At 40.0% G+C, this 15,521-nt stretch overlaps 1 protein-coding gene across 14 annotated transcripts in view; it reads right to left on the bottom strand.

Annotated features, from left to right (window-relative positions):
- The window catches only part of CLIP1 (CAP-Gly domain containing linker protein 1), a 77,654-nt gene that overhangs the window by 60,145 nt on the left and 1,988 nt on the right, over nt 1–15,521 (bottom strand). For all 14 annotated transcript variants that reach the window (XM_019507263.1, XM_019507264.1, XM_019507265.1 and 11 more), the window contains exons 3-4: nt 2,585–2,709; nt 1,017–1,233 (exon numbers count right to left, since the gene is read on the bottom strand). In XM_019507263.1, coding sequence (XP_019362808.1) covers nt 1,017–1,233; nt 2,585–2,709 — 342 coding nt within the window. The remainder of the gene's footprint in view (nt 1–1,016; nt 1,234–2,584; nt 2,710–15,521) is intronic.

Below are 15,521 nucleotides of genomic sequence, written 5' to 3'. Positions count from 1 at the left end.
AGCACTTCAGCAAATACAAACATAACATTTCTTCTGAGGCAATACAAATTAAAATACCAACCTTGGGGGCACTATGCTGCTGACAGAGCAACTTTCAAATTACTTAAGAGAGTCATCCAGCTCCACCTGAATAAAGGTGCCATGAGCTCTCTCCTAAACATACTCACCCTGTTGTTCTGAGCAAGTGTTGGATTTGGGGAAGTATTTCTGCTCAACTCCCTTGCCCTATAAAAGATGGCTGGTATCCAGCTTTAAAGTTTCCATTTTACTACATGTGACCCAAGGCTGGAACGTTTCTTTAACAGACAAAACTCAAAATAAATAAATGAATAGAGCTTTAAGTACATTAGACAGAATTAGTGTTATGTTAAAATCTATATAAAACAATTTCTACTCTATCAGCTCACAAGGTTAACATTCAACTGAAAAGAAAAAGAAAGGGGCTTAGTTCACCAGAGGCAGACATGAAATTCTCACACTGCATCTTTTCTTTTGTTCATTACATACAAACATCTCTTTGCTGGGGAAGGAAGCATTTTCCATTTTGGCTTACCTGACAACCCCCTGCTATTGCTTTTAATGAAACAAGATTATCTCTGGAAGTTTTAACACGTGCTAAGTCTGCAAACAAACTTTGTGTCAACACAGAAACAGCTTCAGAAAAAAATGGATCATCTACAATGCCAGTGCCAGGCAGAGCATGACAATGTAATTCATTTTGCTGGTAACATAAGCCACTTTCCTACTGCAACAATTTCAGTTAGTCTGAGTTAACTGTAAAGCATACAACAAAACACACAAATATTTATCTGTTCTTCAGGGCTAGCTAAGATTTCCTTCATGCATGCTTTAAGTGGAAGAAAGGGGAGGGGGGGAGAAAAGAGCACAATGAAACAAATACGGTACTCTTCAAGATCTGTTCTATTCTCAGTTTAATTTCTGTAAGCAAGCCACCAGCATATGCCATGTGGATTTCTGCTGGGGACTGTAAAGCATGCAGTAGAAAAACAGCTTACTAGTCCTGTACGGCTTGGCTTGCTGCTTACTGATGATGCCACAGAACTGAGAGAACTAAGGGAAGATGCACTTGGACTACGTTTCAGAGTCGATGGCGTTGCAACCACTTTCCTCACAGTTGTCTTGGCTTTTGCTGGTGTGGTTGATGGAAACCCAATCTTGGTAACTTTGTGGACTGGGGCAAACAAACCATATTTTGGCTGACACTGAAAATACCTTTAGAAAAAAAACAACCAGAGGAGAGCATTAGTAAGACTGCAGACAACTACTTTCTCATGTAGAGTAAAGCACCTATTAAAGAAACCCAGGTCAACAGCCTAAAGAGACAAGGCATAGATTGGTCGCAGTCCAGTCTGTATTTAGACTGCCCAGCACTTTTTACAATAAGATTTTTTCAACTTTTCTTTTTTGAGAGAGAGGCTTTATCACCACTTATGACAGACTTCAGAAATTTATATAGGAAAAAAACCATTGGGCTAGAGAAATGCTCATTTGTCTCATGAAATCCCATCCACATTTTAAAGAGTGCATGTGCATTTCTCCAAGCAGATGAGGGCAGATAACACTTGGATAAAATTCTGATTTTAAGTTCAAAATTCAGAACTTTTTTAAAAGTACATTTAAAAAAACCCAAATAAATCTTTTTAAATATAAATGTATGACAGCCTGTTTTAGAGCACAACCTTACTATAACCTACTAATCATTTAAATATGCTGCATAATATATATGCTGAATTAATGAACATTCTTCAAAATGTTGATGAGTTAAGAGGTCCTTTCTTTTCTTTCCTTTAAATAAATAGAGCAGTGATTCTCATCCAGGGTGTTGCATAGTATTAGCTATTAGGTATGCAAACACCTACACAATTGACAAGATAAACCCAAAAGTTCCAGATAGGATTCTATTCTTGTCAAACAAATTCAGCCCTGTTGTGATCTTACTGGATTCATTGCAACAGAATTGCTCTGTTATTTTTCTGTAGTTAAAAATGAGTGAAAGCTAATAACTGGCTTTTCCTGAGGGGTGCCTTGAATTTAAAAAGGTTGAGATCCATTGAAATGGAGAATTCAGGGAGAAACACCTAACCTGTGAGGTGCAGTCAGGCTTTATACATATTAGTGTCACATACACCACTGTAACGAGTGAAGGTATTGATAACTCTGAAGCGAATGGTAGTAAGTACTTTCAGTTGCACAGAAAAGCTTTTGCTTCATTTTAGCTAGAAGGTGCAAACAGAGTATTTTCTTTATTAGGACAAGTTATACAAGGTTGAGAAACCAATTAGGTGATTGAAAAAGCTGGAAAGCTTGCTTTGCTGTGCCAATCTATGAGGAAAGATCTCATCCAGGTGAAAAAGGATGCGATCTATTAATTCTAAGAACTTGAAGGGCAGGGGCCCATACTTTCAAAGAGATTTAGCTGCCTCAATATGCAGATATATGTCCAATAAGATTGTCAAAGGTCCCTACTCAGATCAGGTACTTGGTTTTATGTATGTTTCAAAATCAGTAAAAATCAAGATTAGATGCCCAAGAAATCTGGTTTGACACTGGTATATGAACTAACCTTGTTCCAGCCACCGCTCCATCATTCTTTCCCAAAGGTTCATCTAATTCTACGCCGCACCACTCTCCCTTAGCAAAGTCAGTTTCTCCTAGAAAACGTACTACTCCAGCTTTTGTTCCACCAACCTAAAGTGAGAAAAGAGATGCAATTATTTTTATTGGGTTAGCAAATGAAGCACCAAACCAGATGTAAAAATGTTCAGCATTATCAAGTTTTTATGATCACATGAGTTAGGAATACAATACTTAATCCAGGCTGCTCTTATTTATAGATGCGTAATCCAGCCTTAAGCACAGCCTTTATTTTAATATGTTGAATATTTCTTCATTACAAGTTTGTGTACAGAAGGAAAAATGCCTTGGAGGCAGTTTGGTTCCTACAAAAGACATTTCAGTATTCAGCACAAGCTTTGATGATCTACGAGTCTGTCACATGAATTGATAAAAACACAACCCTGACTGCACGACTAAAAATACATTTACTAAGACCTGCTGCAGACTATATGAATTGAATGCATTAGAACCAAACTGTATCCGTTTTTCCACAGGCACTTATTTAAAACACCTAATTAAGCACCTCTCCAAAATTATTTCATGTACTGAGCTCCTGGGGAAAGGCCAAGGGAAATTAAAGGAGAAAAACAAAGCTGCTCATTTTCCTCAGCAGGCTAATTCAGATGAACTACGTAGCAAAACTATTCATACATTAACAAAATATTGAAATTGTAAGGTTTTGCAGATTTATAGATAAGAAGAATCTATTTGAATTGTGTAGGGGCAAAAGCAATTGCTTGGCTTTTCCTTCAGTGTACACTCTTGAATGATACCATCAATTTTCTATTGGAAACATTGTGAGGAAGCCTTTGTAGACCCTGGGATTGTGCTCCACTCACCAACAAAGCACCTGTGCAAGACAAGATTATCCAAACTAAGAGGGAAAGGAGGGGAAAAATAATGTTAAATAAGTTTGACAGGAAACAGTCTGTGGCTAGGAGAGGCCCAGACCTGGAACTGCAGCCGCAGCTCTGCAGGTCAGAAAGACTGTGTCATGGTCTAATTGTGAAAGGGTTGGGGAGGGAGAAACAGGGAGGTGGAAGCCTACAGTGCCTGCCATGAAAATTTCAAAAGCACCAGATGTTAATGGGAACTCCTTTTTCAAGTGGTTACCTGCACATACACCATGGACATTTTGGGGGTATTATTTACACCTACAACTCCCAGTACACACTGAAATGAAGAATGCACCTTGTAACCTTGACAGAAAGCTTAAAAGTGATTTCCCAAGACAAAAAAAAAAAAAAAAGCCTGTGGGCCATTTTCTTCCTTTATCGTGTGGAAAACCTAATCATGCTTTAAAGCACAACTCTTTACGCTGGTATTCAGATCTCCTGGTGTTTGCTGGGAAACTTGGAGTAGCTTATCTGGAGAGGATCAACAGGTGCAAACAGCTGGAAGAACCCTGGAGGTCTGTCTATACAACAAATTCCTGTGCAGTAAGATATGGTATGAATTTACCCAGAACAGACTACTTGCTAATTCCCTTTGTGGACAGCATCCTTGCAAATGGAGTGAGCTACCTTGCACATGCAGTCACTGTCAGCATCCACTTTTACTACATAGAACATCACCACCACCCAGCTACTGCCCTATAAACTCACCCCCAGGTCTACCATACAGGAACTTCCCTGTGCAGACAAACCTTTGTTAAAAAGTTTACAATCAAATGTTTCAAACCACCCCATAGGTCCTTTGATGAATTGCAAAGGAGGCAGATGGGTGTTTCCCCAGCTTCTGAATATTGTTAAAGATGGCCTTTCATCTGTTTACCTGCTGGTATAGCAAGTCATTTTTACCCTGTGGATGAAAAACACTTGAAAGTTACAGCTATCAAAACACAGGTGCATACAGCACTAGGAAATCTTTGGTATTTAGTGTTCTTGATTCAGAACAGCAAGAAGTTGTCTCATTGTTAAAAGTGCTGTATTAAGAAAACAAGACTAAACTGTTTGGTCAGATGGGCTCTGCAAGCGCTCTTACACTACTGTCTAATAACCACACTTCACATTCAGTATTGACTCTGAAGCCCTCATTTGCATTTCTACTCCCTCAGAATCATTCTACTTTTTCTCCAGTAGAAACAGTAACACAAGGATAAACTATTCTCAAAGGGAAATCTAAATACAGGGACAGGAGTTAGGGGGAATGGGACAGGACAGCAGGACCCAAGGTGCCCCCTATTCTGCCTGAAACTTTCCAGTCATTTATTTTACAGAAATACTAGCTTTCAGTCTCCACTGTAAATCCAGTTGCACTGAAGATCTATTGTATTTCATAGAAAATCTGCCTCAAAAATAGGTTCTAATAGGTTATTTGTTAAATAATTTTGCAAGCAACAGGAGATTACAAATGGTTTTAAAGTCTATATGTAGAAAATAATATGCAAAGGGCCTGTCTTGCTTAATATTATTTTGAAAATTATTTTCTACATACCAACTTCAGAACTATTTGTAATTTCCTGTTGCTTGTAAAACATTTAACAAATAACCTATTAGGATTTAATTCTTACTAAAGCTGACTTGGTGAGACAGTCTAATTTGCTCCTGTGGAATCCGGGAAACCCTGGCATTCTTCACATAGGACTTACTGCTTCAACTATACTACACCCATATACTTAACAGAGTATTCCTACTGCAAATGCAGTGGGGCTGAGGTAAAAATGGTTAAAATATAAAAAGGAAAAGAAACTCAACAGCATGAGTCACCTTGTGTTGGTATAACTGCACCCAGGCCAGGGCTTTTATCAGTATAAACACATTTTTCAGAAAAATCCCACCCTTAAGTGAAGTAACTTCTGAAGGGTTAGACTAGACCGTACCATCATACGACTAAAGAGCGAGCAAGCGATCCTGTTATTAAAATACTCCTCATTGGGGAGAACAGGGAACAGCATTTACAAAAGCAACTAAAATAGGGAAAAGGAATGACTGGAGAACTCCACAGAAAGGTGTGCAATATGCATATTTGCTGCATTTGGTTGCCTGCTTATTTCTAATCGGGCACAAATGAGTTAAAGCCTTGTACAACAGCTTTAAGGCTTCCAGGAAAAACAGGGCATCATTACCATATCATGAAGACAGCCACTTCACAACCTTCCTTCACAGAGCCAGGTCCCTAAATAATTGAGCACTGAAGATGAGACTTGCCAAATGTTTTTTAGCTGTGTGTTGTACTCTACACACTCAGAATGGATTATATAAAATAATAATACAGTACATTAATATGGCAAGTCTAGACAGCTGGCCTTTGTGGGATGTAAAAGTTTAGACTGGGGTTTTGTTGAACATGTGGGAAAATGAAGTGATTAAACGTAATTTGTCACATATTCTACAACTACCAAGTTTACCACAATGTGGGATTAAAGAATAAACCAAAGGCAAATCAACCCTTTACTCTAAAAATTTCCTGCAAACAGGTTGGCACAGGCAAGCCAAACCAGACATATGAACATCTTCACAATTCTGTTTCTAAACAGAAACAGGAATAGGAAGCAACAAAACCCTACAGATTTTTTAAATAATGGAAAAAAAGAAAACCCTCACTCATTTGCAGATGGCTAGAACTGCCTCCTTTTAGACTCTCTCATTCCCATGGGGTAAGATATGGATTAATCAATAGTGAGACATTAAAAGGGAAGTTATTTACCTGCTGCTGGAGCTCTCAGAGTATCCCATTCTCTAAAGCTCTGGGGAACTCTCTATCTTCCCAAATTCAAAACAGTTTAGACTGTTTCCTGATGCAAGCCTGTTAGGTTTTCCTCACCCATTCCTCAAGCAAGGGAAGAATCAGAAAAAAGGTACCGTGAAGGTGCCAGAATCACCTTTGCTCCAGCAGGCAATCTTCCTTTCTTGTCCCTCAAAGAGCCTGGCAGTGATGAGAAATACAAGGCAGGACAATGGACTAGTTAAAGAACCTGAAAAAGGTGGGGGGAAAATCTCTCACTTAAACTTACACTGGGTCTAAGCTGCCAGCCAGGCCTTTCAAAGGAACCAAATGAAAAAAACTAAAAGATCCTATGGGCTGACAAACAGTTTAAAAATACAAGCTTATCCAAGGGCTCTAGGACACTAGATACTGTATAGAAGTGGACACAGTAGTTGTCTTGAAGAACTTTCAGTCTAAGGAGACAAGAAGGAAATGAAAGGATGAGGAGAGGGATGAAAAAGCAGCAGAGGAAAAGGATAAGCAGTTACAGCTCTGTGCAGGGATGCTCCTGAAATTCCCCTTCACCAGTAGCGTCAGTCTGCTCTGCAACTAAGAGTGCATTGCCCACAGCACTCTGTTACAATAAAAAGTTGCTGGCAAGTAAATCCATTAAGATGACCACATTCCAATAAGCGATTCTAGCAATTCCACTGTAAAGTCTGTAATCCAGAGATCAAAGGTTTGAAAGCAAACAGGTGAATTTCAGAAACAAGACAGCTATTGAGATACTAGTAAAGACAAGTGACTTTGAAAAGGACAATGTACTAGTGGTCATAATCTTCCCTCATACGTTTGTCAGCATTTAGGCAAGGTGTTCCCAGTTTAGATAGGCGTCTTACTTCCAAATATTTAATTTTAAGACCTGAAGAAACCATTAAACCAACCAATCTAACCCTTAGCTTTATCACAGACCATTCAATTTTGCTGCTATCCCTGTACTACGCTCAGTAACTGTCCAATTAAAAAGACAACAAATCTTGTTTTGACATCAGAAGAAAGAGACCCACCACTTTCCTGGGTGGCATGTTCCAGTGGTTATATCACCTTCTCTGTTTAAAAAACACCACCACAAAACAAGCAAACAAAACAAAGCTAGGTCTTGTTACACCTTTCTTCAGTAGATAGGCGAGCCCTTCAGTGATCAGTATTTCCTTCCAAGACAGGCACCTGCACATTGTAATGAAGTTCACCCCCCAGTATTTGTTTGGACAAAATAAACAGATTGAGCTCTTCAGGTGTCTCAACACAAGAGGCCTTCTCTAGCTGAATCCTGTTCAATTTTTCAACACTGTTTTCAGAAGACAGGCAGCAGAACAGCATGTAGTGTTCCTGCATTGTAAATTCTGACCTTGTGTTCCTGGGACATCTTTCCCCTTTTGGGGGAGGTTGGGGGAAAATCCACAAACCCCAACAAGACACATCCAGAAGCTATAAAAACAAAACACTTATGACTGGGTATGAGAATTTACTTACTTATATGGCCCAACTGTCATTAAGCTTGCCACCTCACACATACATTAAAATTTAACAGCCGTGAATCATTCAAATAGATGACTCAGTTTGACATCATTCATACCTTTTTGCAGTGATACTGAAAAGGGCATAGTATGTATCTTATTTGCTTATCTAAGTAGAAAGCAACAGTAAAGTGAAAAAGCTGTTTTACAAAAAGAATCACCAGGATCTCGTGATAGGCACAATTAAGGTTTTATTAAATATTCTTGAGTCTAGTATCAGACAACTGGTTAACTGCAGTATTCCTACGTACTAGTATCTAGTAAATATGAGGGGTGTGGCAACTACTTTGACCACTTGATGCTACATCTAATCACACAAACAGAAATATAAAACTGCACATTGTCCTCAAGTTAACATAAGCGTCACCAAAAGTACACTGAATACAACTCCTGATGCAAGAGCCTGAGTCAATAGTTAAGCTTCTCAGCACTTCTGCAAGGACATTAAAAAAGACAGAAGCAGGGGGGAAAACCATGGCAGGGCCACAAATGCAGCTCATGGAGTTCCCTTCCTGCTCTCAGCCCTCCCTCTGCCTGGCTTTGTGTTGCTCCACTGCTAAATTATGCCTCTGAATTTGCCTTGCTTTTTCAAAGAACTAAATCCTGGCAATTTTTTTCTTTTTTCTTAGCAGAACAAAATTTCAGACCTTTGCCTTTAGAGCTGCATGCAGCCGTCATAACACCAACATAGAAAGTTCATCTCTAGGCTGTCATGTTGATCAAACGGCCCTGCTTGCCAAGAGGCATGTTCCCTTTTTGTATGCATGCTTTAAAAAGGATTTTTAAATTTTTTACAGGCAAAAATCTTTCACTGTGTATTAACTAGATTTTTGGCACACTCACTTGGAAAGAATGATTTCAGGAGGCAAATGACAAGTAAGCAAGTCCCTTATGTAGTGGACAGAGACTGACAAGGAAATGACTGTTGCTAATAACTTACAAGGAGTAGCAAATCTGATAAAAGTGAGAAGAATTCACCAAGAGCCACATCAGCATATACTTGCAAATCTATATTGCAAACATATGGAGACTGGTTCAAGTTGCAGATTTACAAATCATCTGCAGCCACATCAGATTTGGCAGGCCACAACAAAGCTGTCACTAGTAGTTAAATAAATGCAAGATCTTGAATCTTTCAAGGTTGGAATCCTTTAGCTCGACAAGTTTTTAATACAGTATTCGGCCCACCCAGGTTTGAGAATGTCTAAGATGAAGCCTTTTTTGTTTCAACCCTGTGGAATATGGAGTGCTCTTAAGTTTCATAGTTTCTAGGGTCGGAAGGGACCTGAGCAGATCATCTAGCCCGACCCCCTGCCCTGGCAGGAAGAGCACTGGGGTCAAATGACCCCAGTAAGGTGGTCATCCAACCTCCTCTTAAAAACCCCCAGGGTGGGAGCCTGCACCACCTCACTTGGAAGCTGGTTCCAGATTCTAGCCGCCCTGACCGTGAAGTAGTGCCTCCTGATGTCCAACTTAAACCTTCCCTCCGCCAGCTTGTGACCATTGTTCCTGGTCACTCCTTGCGGTGCTCGGGGGAACAGGGACTCCCCCAGCGCCTGCTGATCCCCCCTAACCAGTTTATAACAGGCCACAAGATCCCCCCTCAGCCTTCTCTTCTGAAGGCTGAACAGGTTCAGGTCCCGCAACCTTTCCTCATAGGACCTACCCTGCTGTCCCTTGATCATACGAGTGGCCCTCCTCGTGTGAGGAATGTCCAAAATTATTTCCTCGCTAATGCTGGTACTGCAGATGGCAGGGCAGCGTGGCAATGTACTAACACATTCACAGAAGCAGGAGTTTTCATAAGGTACAACCAACTTTGTCAGATGCTATGAATTAGACAAAGTAGGTGGTGGCCTACAAAAAGCTCACTCCTTTCTAAATGAGTTGTTAGTAGATGCTCCTTCCCCCTCATATGAAGTTACCACATTTTACAGTAACAGTAAAGAGGTAGTTAGCTGCCTTAGTCTGAAGTTAGGCAGAAGGCATGGCAGTGTGACACCTTACAAACCATCCCCCATACATCCAATAAAAAGTACTTTTAGTAACAAACTCTGATTTTCAGTAGGTTTAACAACGTGCTAGTCTCAAAAATCAGGACAGTATCAGTAATCCAATTATTGTGCAACAGCCCAGGGAAAGAGAAAAGAATGCCATCAACCAATCTTTGGTATCTTGCAATAATCCAAAAGCATAAGATTTCAGGCTGCCTAGAGTTAACTCTCCCTCCAATGAAAAAAAGCCTGCTGAATGACAACCAGATTTTGGAACATACTTTACATACCGAGTACTGTCATGGTCATAATTTCCATTCTATCTGAATTACCTCGGTGCCTTACTACAATTCCCTTCAGTTTAACTATTGTTTTTATTAAGAAGTCAGACATCAGAAGAAAGAATGCAAAGATCTAAACAAGTCACCAGCATTTAAGAGTGGGAAAATAAAGTGGCGCCTTTAACACATTTCCACATACCAATAAGCTGCAACATATCTTTTTGCTAGAAAACATTTAAAAGATTAATCACGAATACACTTTAAATCAACCAGGTAGCTAGACAGTCTCACTGGGTCTGGCTCCCTTCAATCCTGGTTTATCAGGAACGAGAAGGTATTTCAAATACATCAGTGATCTTATCTACTGCTGTAACTGAATCCTCCCTCTTCTGAGGAGTAAATTACAATGATCTAAAGCCAATTTACTCTGAAAGGAAGCATCCACTCAGGGATAGAACAGGCTTTAATCTATGTGCATTGACTTCACCCCTTAGCTGATTCACTTTAGTGGTCCTTGCAGTCCCAGTGCAGGCAAGTCCTAAGGAACCACATGTTTGATTTCTTAGTTATTCTAGATATTTAGTACTAAAAAAGGGAGAAAAAATAATAAGAAACTATTTTCTAGTTGTAGTGGTTGCTTCTAGCATTAGTGATCTGAAGTGCACCTGCCTCAACTAAAAGATGGAAAAACTGTTGACTGGTGAAAGCAAATACATCCTGGAGATTTTCCTACAGCCTTACAGCCTTCACTATGCATGAGAATACCATTTAGCTGAGATACCACATGCCCTGGAGCACTGTCTGCCTGCCTCAATATTCATCAAAGTTTTTATATGCAAGACCTTTAGGGACAAGATGTTTTCTTCCCACTGAAAAATAAAGTCTGCATTTTAGCAAAGAGCTCTGCCTCTTACATGCCTTGTTCACTCAGGTGTGACACTGGTTCAACAATCACCTCGCCATGGGGTCTTCCCAGATGATTTTGCAACATCAACAGTGCTGAGTGATGGCCTCACAATACAATTTGGTTGTTACAGTTGCATGTCTTCTCTTCCCACAAGCACTAAAACCAAACTAATGTCCCTAACACTTACCTTGCATCTATCATCACTTAACAGAATCTGAAGTAAGAGAATCCTTTAGGGCTTTGTCTTTGGGTCTAAAATTATCATCACGGACCAATGCATATTGGAAACTTGTTGAACAACACTACCTATGTTTGCTTTACCGAAGGCAAGCAGGGTGGTACCTTATAGAGTTAGTCTTACAGACCTTATAAGACACCTGGCCTCTCTTCAGCCTAACATAGCTAACCGCCTCTTTCTGTATTTGCTTTGTAAAGAGACTTATTTCCCAGCAGAATTATTTGAGACTGTGTGCATATAGCAACGTATAGCATTATGAAGTTCAGCTTGAAAAGTGACACGCATACATGCATACAAAAATAATAATAAAAAATAATAATAATAAAACCACCAAAACAAGGACGAAGCATAAAAACCTCTCTCCATTTTGAATTTGCCTCAGAGAACTGGATTTCCTTATAAAGTACCTAATCAGGACTCCCAAATGAGCAACTGTCTGAAAAGGAACTAGACAGCTCCAGGGGATTATAGTTCTGTATATTTGAAAGCTTACCATTTTTGTGCTGCAGTTTGAATTGGGTTCTCCTCTGAGAATTGGAATAGGACATAACAATCATCTTCACTAGGTCATTGCTATTATTAGCACATTTACACAGATTTTCAACAGCTGGTGGCCCGACTGGCAGCAACAGAGAAGAATGCAGCCTGTATTGCAGTTTTAAGTATTTGTCTTAGCATCAAACTATAGAATACCACATGCATCCCACAGGCTAAGAGTTTATGCCATCCCCTGGAGGAGAAATCACCATCCTGTAGTGAGGTGACAAAAGAACAAACTGTGACACCTGCAGTGTTATACTGTGTAAGAAACAGTGCAGAAAAGCTGTCAATGTGGACGAGAGCAATACTCTGGAGTGGTCTGGCTACATTTATATTGCCCAATAGAGACTGAATATTCAGATAAATTATAGCAGGTGATGGGCTGGTCCTTCCTAGAAACCAGCTCTGATGGATAATTCTGAAGACTGATCTCCAGTATTCAGGCAACAAGAGGCCAGTCTGGAACAGACTGACTAGGAAGAAAAATTGCTTTAAAAAATGGACACAGCTGCAGTCTTCAGTTGGGTTTGCTGATTTTTGTCCTCAAGAAATCAAGTCTGGAGATTTAACTTAGAAGGCTTGTTTGGGGTAACATCTACACGAGAGCACACCAAACTCACCCAGGAAGTTAGTTTTAGGCTCTCCATTTTACACCGTTTTGTTTTGAAGATGTGCACATCCCCACACTCAAAATGCAAGCTGTGAGGTTCATTTCTCCAAAACTCAAAGGGCTGAAAAACAGCAATGGGGAGGTAAACCCTGACTACTTAATGTCTGTAGCTTATTTGCATTACAGCTAGTCTAGTGTTCCCATCAAGGAATAGGACCCCATAATGCTGGGCATTGTGCAAATAGACATGGCCTGGCCAATTTAATCAAGAAGTAGGGTGAGGCAACAGGAGTATGAAAGGCAAATGAAGGAGCAAGGAGGATGAAGCAATGGGCATGTTTTGCATAATAAACAGCACTCTGCTAAGCATTGGAGTAATCATTATCAGACTGTGGCATTCAGCAGGGACAATGGCACAGAAGGCATCAAAAGGAAATATCTGGAGAAGGGCTAGGTAAGGTAGTGTTTATACAGAATCTGATAAGAAATCTCCTGCCTGCGCATAGGCAGCACAGAACTCACAAATATTCTTAAGAAAGAAATGGATTAATAGGTGGGCAAGGAATGGGCTGGCATTCTTAGGGAGAAAAGGCAGGATAAGCTTTACAAGAAGATCTAAAGTGATAGGTGGGGGGGATGGGGAGCAGGGTGGGAAAAGGAGGGGGGAATGGTGGGTCTCTTTTGCTATTGCAAAGTAAACAAATCTCAGCTTCAGTCCACCAGTAAAACTAAACATCACTCACTTCCTTTCAAATCTCCTTTGCACCTTTTGTTCACACTGGCTTCATACTCAGACACCTCTCCCTATTCTAATGTGCAAAGCAGTTACTCCCACCTGTCAAATCCCTCTTTCAAAAATGCACCTCTCCCCCCTCCATGAAGTGCAAACACATTAACCCTGGTCTTCAAAACACTACCATCCCACCTAAATCTCATGTGAAGATAAAGGTTCTTTGCTGCCAATCTAGTTAGAACATAAGCTCCTCAGGTGAAGAGTTTTATAAACACCAAGTCCACACAGCGAGTGTATAAATAGCTCTGACTAGCAAGCAGATATTCTTTATGGAGAACTGCCTAAGTCCTCTTCCACCCATACATTGTTTTGCTTTGTTTTTTTAAAGGTAGGAGACAAAAAGGTTCCTATTTTCTTTTTACACATGAGTAAGTTTTGAAGTGGACCATGGTTTACTCAATGCATGTAATAATACTTTGTCAGTAGTACCCCAGAGTGTCAAGCCACAGATTCACCACATTCATGGTGTCCGTGCGGACAAAAGAGTAAATACCCATGACATTTTCTGTAAAGAACGGTCATAGTTTATTCTGAGAGGCTCTCCATTCCAGAAGCAACCCTGCCCACTCTGGATGCTCTCCTTCCCCATCTTAGCAAATAGAAATTTAAAGTATTACAGAGAATAAGGTACAATATCCATTCTAAACACAAAAGTTACGGTAAAGTAAATCTAAACTTCCTGCTCTAAGAGTTTATTGCTCAAGTTATTTGTTTAAACAAATGACTGACCAAACCCCAAATCTAACCTATGGTAAAATGACTATAAATTTAGTGAGATTTACCCTTCACCTATCATTTTGGTTTTATTTTAAATACTCAGCTTAGTTCCTTACATTTTTGTAAAACATCCTGTAAAAGAGGTGAATGCTCAATTTTGGAGGCCTACCCATAAACACAGTTCAGGGCTCACGTGCAGCAGCTGAGCAGTCTTTCCAAATCTGTGCCATTCTCCTTTGGCACATGTCCACCAAAGGGGTTAATGAAAGGGGCCATGTTCTACTGCAGCCTACCAACTAAAGACCAAAACTAAGCAGGTAGAATTTTAAAGCTTTTAAAAAGTTCTACTCTCAAGTGACCACAACTATCTTAAAAATTATTATTATACTTGATAGAAAAGATTTGGATTCCAAAGCTTATGAAGGGCATTCAAAAAGTCACATAAGCACCAGAACGTGTAATCCCCAGGTGGATCACTGGTATTAGGAGACTGCTTCTGTTGCTGCCCAGCACTACTAATAGGAATCATTAAGCACTCTACTGTGGGAAAACAGGCTGGAGATGCTGAACCTTCAATGAGGAAAGGAAAGACTGGCTGGAAACCTGGCAATTTTGCCATTTGTATTTAGCATGATTGCAATTCTTAGAATTAGGGCAAGATTATAAGCTATAAATAGGTTGTTAAAGCACAATTAAGGGTTTTACCAAACACTGGCAGCTTTTCCTTGATTGCACTTTTGCCAAACAGCTTCTTGTTCTCCACCATGGCTAATCTGCACAGCAAAAGGACTGAATTCACTCCTAGCTCATTCTGCAGAGTGTACAAGTACTCTGCATTAATTCCCATGGGGACACTGACCACATCAAGTGCAGAACCACCTCTAAGGTGAGGAACATGTCCTGCTCAGATATGTTCCAAACCCTGGGATCAGGTCACATAGTTTAGAGTGGCTTTAAGTGCACACCACAAAGCATACCTGAGAGCACACAGCGCTGGGGTGCACCCTCAAAGATGCTCTCACATGGCTAACTTTGGGGCATTGGTGTTGTTCACTGAGCAGGCAGAATATGCTTCTTGACAAAGCCCTGGGCTCAGTGTAGAGGCAGTGCAGACAAATCAGAGGGGAGTCAAAGACTGAGGATTTACATTGTGTAATTGAGATTACATTGGCATATTAATAATAGTAATGCCAACACCACTACTAATATAGCTGATGCACAGAAACCCCACCTAGAATAACTTTATCTATGCTGTACTAACTATTGCTAAAAAAAAAAGTCTACTAATCAATGGTTCAGCTGTCATTTAGCAGAAAGATAATAGAATAGCCAAACACATAAGCTACCTTGGGATAGCTATACATCTGTCTATTTCTGATCCCAATATAATTTACACTGGCATACACATCAGAGTAAGTTATACAGGGGTATATATACACATCTGTCAGCTTTTTTAGTCTACACTAGCTTAATTCCACTCTTAGCATGGGCCAAAAATGTCCGCACAGTGAAATGACTATCCATTAGTTTTTAGCAGTGAGGGTCTGATTCAGGACAGCAAAAAAAAAAAAAAAAAAAA

Source organism: Gavialis gangeticus, unplaced genomic scaffold (assembly GCF_001723915.1).
Source record: "Gavialis gangeticus isolate Ggan-Ray unplaced genomic scaffold, GavGan_comp1, whole genome shotgun sequence".
NCBI classification, from domain to species: domain Eukaryota; kingdom Metazoa; phylum Chordata; order Crocodylia; family Gavialidae; genus Gavialis; species Gavialis gangeticus.
The sequence above is the reverse complement of the archived record's forward strand: the minus strand, read 5'-3'. Positions and strand labels throughout refer to the sequence as shown.